This window comes from Passer domesticus, chromosome 10 (assembly GCF_036417665.1).
Source record: "Passer domesticus isolate bPasDom1 chromosome 10, bPasDom1.hap1, whole genome shotgun sequence".
Classification (NCBI taxonomy): domain Eukaryota; kingdom Metazoa; phylum Chordata; class Aves; order Passeriformes; family Passeridae; genus Passer; species Passer domesticus.
In genome coordinates, this window is record NC_087483.1 from 5779353 (window position 1) to 5789260 (window position 9908).

The 9908-nt window shown below is 54.5% G+C and overlaps 1 protein-coding gene across 1 annotated transcript; it reads left to right on the forward strand.

The window, feature by feature from the left end:
• The first annotated feature begins 2288 nt into the window (after positions 1–2288).
• Positions 2289–3915, forward strand: LOC135309354 (uncharacterized). Its single transcript, XM_064435503.1, has 4 exons — positions 2289–2729; positions 3060–3124; positions 3227–3559; positions 3745–3915. The coding sequence occupies exons 1-4, from the start codon at positions 2612–2614 to the stop codon at positions 3913–3915; spliced, it is 687 nt and encodes a 228-aa protein (XP_064291573.1). The 5' UTR covers positions 2289–2611.
• The last annotated feature ends 5993 nt before the right edge of the window (positions 3916–9908 follow it).

Consider the following 9908-nt stretch of genomic DNA (forward strand, 5'->3'; position numbering starts at 1 on the left):
AGCTGGCTAGCTGACAAATGTCACACTGATATAATACCGTTAGTTCAGCAAGAAGGAGATGGGTATAGGAGCCAACAGTCAATGTCTAAATCAGGCAAGGGCACTGTGCCCTTGGTGCAACATCAGGATGGGGAAGAGGATCGTTAGGTAGAAATATGAAGAAAAGATGAGAACAGCTGCAATATAGTAGTCACAAGAATGCTAAGGTAGGTGTAGTTAGCTGATAATTAACTAACCAATAATGAGCTCGCCCTTTGCAATATGTATTAGCCTCATTACCACCAATATAAATGTATGTGCCTATCAATAAAATTCTGAGATTTGCTGATCACTCATATTGAGCGCCTCATTTCTTCCGCCGATACCACAGAAGCTTGATATATTGCGATGCCTGAACTTCCCTGTTTGTGGCTCCCCAGTGCTGTGCTTAGCAGGCACCCAGTTGTGTTTGGACATGAGCTACCACTGCCAGACACGCAGCAGCTGGAGCGTTGAACATCAAAGACTGAGCTGACGTTTTTCCCAGAACACAAGGAAACATGGCAGTGCCTCTGTATAATCTGACTGTCCTGTGAAATTCAGCAGCTGGTGGTGTTCAGGTGCTGCTGCTGCTGTTATAGATACACAGTACAATACTGGCCTTTTCAAATGTTGAAATGGATTCTATATGTGTGGTGTTAAAAGAACTTTGCTATAAAGATCTCGTTTTCATTTCTGTTGTTAACTAAAACTTAGAAACAGCTGATGTAGTATGCTTGTGTTAAAATGCCTGCTTGGATGGGATACCATCCCATGAACATGTGATGAGGACACCTGCTGCAGATATGCCAACTATCAGCACTCACGGTCTGAAGAAAATGTGGACCAAAGCCTGTCACGGTTGAGTCAGGAACGGAAGTGAAGTGACACATTAACTCTCTTCAGCAGGTTAATGCCGAGTTTATTAGAAAGCCATTCCTTTTTATGCACTGTTCCGATACAGCTGGACGTGACTGCTCATTTAATCAACACCCCCCCACCACTGGCTAATTAAGAAGATGCCCTTTGGTAAACATCTTCTGAGAAAACAACTGTTCAAAACACCAGCCACAAGATTGTTTTCATTCTTTCTCTCAGCCTTCTCAAAACTCCCCAGAACAATTCCTGGGAAAGTTTATGTGGCCTTCTCTCTCTGAGCAGGCTGTCAGTATCCACAAAAGCCCGTAAATGGAGGTGATGATAAGAATGGACTAAAAGCACAAACAAGGAAGACGCATGCTCTAAAAAGGCAGACGTGAGGAGGAGCCATGCTAAAAAGTTCTTGAAACATGGAAAGGGGTTTGGAGAAAAGTTCAACATGCATAATTCTTTGTGAATATGTAACAGGCTGATGCAATAGAAATGGAATATAAAGAGTGTTTTCAAACTAGCTGGGATAGTCTAGGCTGAATGGCAAAAGGCATGCAGTCAAAAATATTTGCTTTATTGTCTCTGTCTCCTATTGAACTTTATTACACCTTCTAAATTTTTTAGAGGAGAGTGAACGTTGTTTTTCACACTGCAATCCAATCTATGAAAAAAATCATTTCAGGACTGACTAACAGCTTCTGCCTTCTGACAGACACCAAGTGTTGCAGCAGAGCTCCAGGTGCTGCTGCCAACAGCCCCTGCAGGGAGGAGCACAGCCCCCAGTGCACGTGGGCTTTGGCTCCCTGTGGCACAGAAGCCCCCCGGGGCACAGGTCTCTGGGGCAGGAGAGGGGCAGCAGCGCTGCCAGGGCTCGGGGGGTGGCAGCTCTGCTTGGGCGGGGACTCTGCCACACCTGCTGATGGCAGCGCTGCCCGGGCCCCAGGGCTCAGAGCAGCATTGGTGTCCTGGCCCACACGTTTCTTGTGCCTGTCCCAGCCACGGGTTTAGGATGGCCAGCAGCCGGGACGTGTCCCAAGGAGGCCGTGCCAGCTTCCCTGGAAGGCCCCGTGCCCTTGCCAGCGTAGCTGCCTCGGCAGCCCTGGAGGCTCCTTCTGCTGCCCTGAGCCCGCAGAGCAGGGCAGCGTTTGCTGATGTGCTGAGCCCTTCCTAAAGATCCTGTCGGGCTGCCTTAGACACTTGGGGCCAGGGATTCCTTCCAACCGGGGCCACTTTGGGTGGGCTGGGCATGGCCCCAGGGCAGGTGGCAGTGTGTGCAAGGGCCCTTCGTGACACACTGCAGCACGGTCACCGTGGCATGGAATGGAGGAGTGTGTCCTTTGTGACACGTGGTGACATAGGAGCTGGTGGTGACAAGAACACTCCACAGCACTCGGAGCAGGAGCCAGGACAGGACGGGACAGAGCGGTGCTGTGAGGAGCCCCCGCACAGCGCACTCGTTCCTGTCTGACCCGGAGTTTTTCTGAGGTGTTGTTCCTGCAGCTGACCTCGAGGCCAGACTGTGGGACTTGCTGACCTGAGTCATTTACCAGGAATCTCCTGTCATTGTGGCAGGAGCCCCCAAGAGCAGAGTGCAGGACTTGCTGTCCTGCAGCTATCCTGAGACCTCTCTGTCTCAGAAAACTTCAAGGCACAACTGAAATTGCTGACTTGGCAATATCCTGAGGCATCTCTCTAGAAGGTGCCTTCAAGGCTGGAAGGTAGAATGGCAGGCAGATTTTTCAGCCTATTCAAATGCTTCCGGGGGAAAACTAAGAAAGGCCCTGGAGCTGCTTCAGGAGAGCAGCCTGAAGAGCCAGAGCAGATCCAGACACTGCAGGATGGTGAGTGGAAGAGCTGGGCCAAATGGGTTGATGGCTGCAGCCAGCCTGGCCTCGTCCCATCCCATCCCATCCCATCCCATCCCATCCCATCCCATCCCATCCCATCCCATCCCATCCCATCCCATCCCATCCCATCCCATCTCATCCCATCCCCTGGGGACATGCCCATGGACAGGACGGAAGAGGGCCCAGGCAGACACCCCGCAGTGGCCGTGCTCCATCCCCCTGAGGCATCCCGGGGCTGTCCCTGCCTGGGGAGCGCAGGGCTGGGCTGTGTTCTCCGGCCTCTCCCGCAGCCCCTCAGCTCTGGCTGCGCTCACTCTTTGCCAGATGCAGCCGTGGAGCGCACACAAGAGCAGCAATCCAGCCGTGGCCGCTTCCGCAGAACAGCGCAGGTACCTGCAGCCATGCCCACCTGGGCTGGGCCTGCTGTCCCTGCTCAGCTGAGCACTACGCTTGGAGCATCCCTGGCTTCCCTGTCCTTTATTCTTTGGCAGATGTTCCGAAAATTCCCGCGCATTCGCCGTAGAGAGACTAACACCACTGCAGCTGAGGGCCCAGCTGAGCCTGACTCGGGGCTGACCCAGCTCCAGGCAGAGCCTGATGTCAGCCCAGATTCGGCTGGGCTCTCACAGGACTTGGACACCTCAGGGACTGAAACGTGGGCACAGGATCTTCCCACATCAGTGACTGAGGATGCAGTCATAACAAACACTGACAATGAAGAGACTGAGGCCTTGAAAAATACTGGTGCCATGCCCACTCCCCTTGTGGTTTGTGCTTCCACTGTGCATTTTTTCCTGGAGAGTGCTGTTCCTTATCAGCAGCAGGTAAGCAGCCTGGGGCCAGGACTGGAGGCCTCCCAGGAACGTGTGTCCCCTCAAGCCTCGGTCACTGGGCCCCCTCAGCCTTTGAGGCCAGCACAGTGTAACGGGGAGGGAGGCACTTCTTGGGGGGAACCTGGGGAAGTTGCTCCCATAGACAGCGCTCCAAGTCCTCCCCATGCCTCCTCCAGGTGCCAGCCATGGTGAAGAAAATCCACCAGAGTTTCATGTCCCACATCACTGTGGATGCCAGTCTGCAAAGTGACATTGTGAGGCTGGCTGAGGAACACCCTGCTGATGTGGCGCTGACCCTCCTGCACTGTGCCCCAATGTGTGACAGGTACGGGGCCCACGTGCCGTGAGAGCTCAGGGCTCACCAGCCTTTAGGGCCCGTGGCCCATCACAGCCTGTCCAATGGGCTCTGCCAGACAGGCAGAGAGCTCCAGGACCCTCGGGCCCCTCTCTTTGCCCAGCCTGCTGCCAATGCTCCCTCCCTGCCCCTCAGGGCACCGAGGCTCTGTCACCTGTGCCCCCACAGCTGCACAGGGCATGATACTGTGACTGAGATGCCCCTGACACGGAGCTCTGATCCCACAGACCTGCTGCAATGATGTGGAGAGCCATAGGCTCATCAGGACCCACAATGGAGAAGGTGCTAACAACAGTGCTCTTTGTGATGGAGGATTGGCCTGTGCACAGCACATGCACCTCCGATGGGGACAACAAGGACGTTTTTGCCCTGGCTGTGAGTTTCTGGAACTGGCCTTTGCTTGCCACCCAGTTGCCTCTCCAGCAGCTCTCCATCCTCTCCCTGCCTCAGTTGCTGGGATGAAACTTGGGCTAGGGGCAGACTCAGGGAACACCAGGCCCACTGCTCCCCCTGCATCTGCCCTTGGGGCCTGCCCCATGGACACCAGGGCACTGAGCGCTGTCTTGGGCTGCTTCTTCTGCAGGCAGCTCTGGTGATCTGGGTCATTGTGCCTAAATGCCACGAGGCCATAATCCTTTATTCCTCCCGCCTGTTTGTGGCTCTGCTCTTCCATATTGTCATCACCACCCAGCAGATGCCACCAGAGGAAGTTGAAAAGTTCTGGAGAGCGTGCCAGGAGGAACACCGCCTTCCCAGCAAGCCCAGCAGGTCCCAGTCTTCCTGTCCTTTCCATGCCCTTGTGGCCAGTGCCAGTGCTCCCAGTGTGACCTGGGCTTTGCTCTGCACACAGGTTTGCAGTGCAGGCCATGAAGGCTCTGCTCTGCCGACTGGAGTGTGACCAGGAGGTGATGGCTATGGAGCGTAAGTGTGGCTGGGACACGCTGCTGTGTGCTCACACCCAGCACTATGCCGTGGGTCTGCTGGCCAGGTGAGACCCCCTTCTCCTCCACACTGCCCCCAGCATTTGTGCCCTGTGCCCGGGTGCCCCACACAGTCCCTGTGGTCATGGGCCAGAGGGCCTTGTCACCGAGGGACGGCCAAAGAGACTGGAAAAGGCTGGGAGAGGAGGGTGCCCAGAAGGGGCCACCTCCCACAGCGCTCACATCCTCTCCAGGGATGCTGGGCAAAGACCAGACCTCTGTGAGTCAGTCCTGGGTGAAGTTTGGTCCCCCCACCTCAGGCTCTTGGTGTCTTTTTTCCCCTTCCAGAGAGATGTGCCGTGTCTCCCTCTCCTTGTGTTCTGGGATTGCTCTCCGCCTGCTTGGGCTGCTGAGCAGGGAGGAGCCACACTGGGATCTGCCCTTCCTGGCATTCCTTGTGGAGGTGAGCCTGAAGGCCAGTGCTGCCTCGCTGAGCTGCCTCCCAGCTCTCTGCCCTCTCGTAGCCACAGCTGCCTGGGACGGTGCCCGTGCCCTGTGCTGCTGCCTGGGCCCAGCCCTGTGCGGTTCCGGGCTCCTGCTGGCCGGGTGCCCTGTCACTGCCCTGTGCCTTTCAGGTCCTCCAGTGCCTGGACTTGAGGGAATGTGCTGACAGCATCCTGGAGATCATGTAAAGACACCTGAGGAACGAGTGCAGGGAGAGGCGTCGCCTGGCGCTCAGAGGCCTCGTGGTGCTCAGCAAGGATCCCTCGATGGTGAGAAGGGGCAGCGGCTGAAGCTGCGCTGGGGAAAGCAGCCCCATGGGCTGGCAGGGCTTCAGCAGCTGAGGCAGCTGCTCCCAGCTCTCCTGCCTCACCTGCCCCACCTGCCCAGAAACTTTGTGCCCCATGGATTTTTGTACTCTTCAGGTGGGCCTGGAGTAGATGGTGCTGAGGTTTTTTTCTTTCATTCAGGACAACAGCCACGTGCAGCTGCTCTCCCTTGACCTCTTCTTCAATGTGATGGATTTGGTAGCAGATGAGGAAAAAAAGCCCCTGAAGTCAGTGGTGTGCCAGAGCCTTCCTGCACTCTTCTTCCACTGCCATGATGAGAATCAGCGTGTGGCAGAAGTGAGGACTCGTGGGCTGCTGACATGGGGCTGGGCTGCCGACTGCCCTGGTCATATCCCGAGCTGCAGCCTCCTCCAGGCTGTGGCACAGAGATGTGAGTCCTGTGCACTGGGCTGTGGGGCTATCTCTGGGTCTCTGCTGCTCTCCAGGCTTCTCGGGAAACACTGCATTGTGCGTCCGGGTTCCTGAAGAGGAGGGATCTCAAAGAGCTGGTGGAGACAGAGAAGCTGTTGGCATTTGCCGAGGTTATGTAAGAACAGCCTTAAGAACCGGTGAGGCTGCGGGGCGGCCCCGTGGCTCCCTGGGCAGCAGCCGGCCCTCTGCCCCCTGCGGAGCCCGGCGCCAGCGGCTGCTGGCCGCGCCTCAGGGCTGTGCGGGCCGGGGAGGCCGGGGCTGGGCGCAGGGAGCGCCCGCCACAGGGGCTGAGCCCGCGCCAAGCCTTCCCTGCTGCCGCTCTCTGCAGCTGGCAGAGGACACGAGCCGAGCGGCCGAGCAGCTGCGCCGGGCCCTGCGCTACCTGGAGAGCCCCCAGGAGCCCCTGCGAGAGGCGGCCATCAGGTTCATGGGTGAGCCGCGAGGCCGGGCTCCCTCCCCGGCCCGCCGCAGCTCGGCCCCAGCCCCGCCCGCTGCCCCGGCAGCGCCATCCGGGCCCGGCGCCGTGGAGCCCCGCCTGGCCCGGGCGCTGCTGCCGCCCTCTGGCAGCCGTGCCCTTGGGCGGCAGCGTGCGGCAAGGGCCCAGGCTGAGCCCTGCCGGGCCAGCAGGGCGTGTGGCCGCAGCGCTGGCAGCGCCGCTGGCAAAGAGCTGTGCCGCTGCCGCCGTGACTGGCTCTGTGTTCACAGGGGTGGCCGGCCGGCACCTGAGGGGGCAGCCAGGAGAGCTGCAGCTGATCTGCAGTGGTGAGTGAGGGCAGCAGGCTGACAGCGGGGGCTGGCATGGGGAGCTGCCATCCCTGTCCCAGCTGTGGAGTGCTCTGCTCCCGTGGGCTGAACGCACAGAGGTTTCAGGGCCATGTGGGGCATTCCTGGCCTGCTGCTTTGGGCTGATCCCCTTGGTCCCTGCTCCCTCCCGGCCATGGCAAGAGCCGGCTGGGATGACCCTGGCAGGGGGCTCTTCTCGTCTCCCTGCAGATCCGGGATCTGACCGTGGCTCTGTTCCTCTCTCATGCAGCCCTTGAACACCTGACGGAGGATATGAGCAGTTCCGTGTCAGAGGTGGCACTTCAAACACTGCATATCCTCCGGGCAATTCAGCGTGGGCACTATTCCATCTTCCAGAGGCTGCAAGATCAGCTGCGCAGGGCATGGAAGAGTCGGCCTCGTCTGTCAGGGCTCGGCTGGCTGCATTGCCAGAGCTCTGAGGAGAACTGATGGGCAAGGCACTCTTGGTTGGGGCAACCTAAGGCAGTGGGAATTTTCCTTTATCTTTTAAGATTTTTCTTTTTTTTTTCCCTCATTTGAATTTCTGTAAATATAGAATGTGTTATAATACACAGATTCCCAGGAGCTTTTCTTTGCTGCCCAGGATCTGGAGGGCAAGAGAGAAGAAATGGTGAAAAAGGTGTTTCTGCTCAGCAGCAGAGCAAGCTCAGTGGTCCCTGAAGGGGAAAATGGTGCTTGCACTCAGCCAGCTGCCCAGGCGTGCAGTGCTGCAGGGACAATGGCCAGAAGCCCCTTGGCCTGTGGTGGTTCTGCTGAAGCCTTTGTGCTGCCGACAGAGCGGGTGGGCAGGGCCAGAGCTGCGGGGATCCCTGCAGGAGCGGTGCCTGGAGATGGCCACAAGGCCTGTGGCAGGCAGGAAGCGCCATCCGTGTCCTCCTGGCCGTGTGCTGCTGGCTGCATTGCTGAGGGCTCCCAGGTGCCTCTGGCTGGGGCTCCTCTGGAGCTCCTGTGGGGCTGCGGCGCTGCTGCCGGGCAGCTTGGCCGGGCTGGGGGAGAGCCTGAGGGGCTGGGGCACTGGGAAGCCCTGAGCAATTGGGTGTCAGAGGCCATGAGCAGCCCCCTGGCAGCCGCCTTTGCAGAGCTGACTTACAAGACACATCCTGGGCACTCTGTCCTTGGAAACCAAAATGCAGGGAGTTCTCAGACCTTTGGTCTTGTAAGCAAAGCTTAGAATTAAACAGAGGATTTGATCTGAGATTTTGGAAAGGGCTTCCAAATTTAGGTGCTAGAAGCGAGAATGTGGATTTAGAGTTCATAGCAGAGACACGTGAAGCTAACTGGAGGAAAGATTAGAGATTTAGAGTTTAAGATATAGAAAAAAATAAAAGTAGTTAAAAAAGGAAACAAGAAGTGGAGAATGCAGTGCTGTAGGTTTGTTTGCCATAACATGATTGCCTAAGGAAGCTTACAGTGTAGCATGAGTCTCTAAAGCGAAATGTTAAAGGATTGGGTCCAAAACATACTTTTCCTTGTTGGCAGTGTTTTATTGGCCAATAAATCCTTAAAAGGTCTTGTAACTAGAAGTCTTGTGACCTTGTGAGCCATACAGTGGAGATGTGAGCCAAACTCACCCTTCCTGTTTGTGCCAAAGATAAGAAAAAGAAATGGCATCATCCAAAAAATTCAGAGGTCGGGTTTCTAACTCGTTCCAAACTCCTTCAAATCCCCCTAAGTGTGATTTAGCTGCAAATAGATGACAAGGACTCTTAATGCTGGCTGTTTGACTCCAAACCAGCTGCTTTAGAAACTGTCACATAACCCTGGGTAGTTATGTGGCAGAAATGTATAATTTTAAGAAACTTTCCCAACTGACTTGAATAGAGGTTTGTTTGTAGGGTATTTTAAGGGAAGTCCTCGCAGCAGAGGTCTGGCCTTTGGCTGAGCTGTGTCCCCTGCTGGTTGTGAAGTGTGCCATCAGCTCCAGGTGTTTCTGGGCTAAAAAATATAATCAAGTCACTTGGACATGCTCTTTTTGGCCTATAAAAGGTGGACTGACTTTTTGGGGCAAATTTGGAGACCTCATCTATGGGTGGATGGACCACATAGGTTTTCCCAGTATATGTATGCGGGGCCGTTGTCAGTTTTTACTTCTTGGGGCACAACCAATGAAGCAAAAGCTTGCAGAAAATGATGACAGGCATGATTGCCTGTTTCACCTGTGTGAAGAGAAGCAAACATTGCACTAGAGAACGTGTCTACTGAAACATGAATGTTTTTAAATTTGCCAGAGGAAGGGTATATAGTGATATCTGTTTGCCATAACTGCAAGCTTTGCAAACCTCGTGGATTAACGCTCCTCTGGAAACAGGAGGTTGCACAAGCTGACAGTCAGGACAAGTATTGATGATAGCTTTAGCTTGACTTTTGGTAATTCGAAATATTCTCCCAAGTGCTTGGGCGTTTTGGTGAAAAAAGGCATGACTCTGTTTTGCTTGTTCAAAAATGTTTGGCAAAGTGTTTGAAATGACCATCGTCAGTTTGTCCGCTCTCGCGTTTCCTTCCACTAAAAATCCAGGAAGCAAAGAATGAGCCCTGATGTGAGAAACAAAATATGGATTAGTTCTATATTGCAAAGTTGTATAAAGACATGAAAGCCAACCATATAAAGTATCATTACTAACATCTTTTAAAACTGACCCTTCTAACCTCCTAACTACATTAGCAACATAAGCAGAATGTGTCATCAAGTTAAGAGGTTGAGGAAAGAGCTGAAAAGTTTGAACCACAGCTGCAAGATCAAAAATCTGAGGCGACCCTTCTACTATTTGAGTGTCTGACTCTTAAGTATTAGTTTCTTCGTTTAACCAAGTTATGACTGATTTGTGACTTTTGTTAGAGCTATTAGTGAAGAGAGCGACTGCATTTTAAGGTTCTTCACTTAGTTTAGGTTTTTCTCTAAAACTCAGTTTTGTTTGCAATAGTTTGTGAGATGGGTAGTGAACAGAACAAGCACGTGGGAAGCTTAAGAAAGCATACTGTAAATCATCAGAATTTTGCAT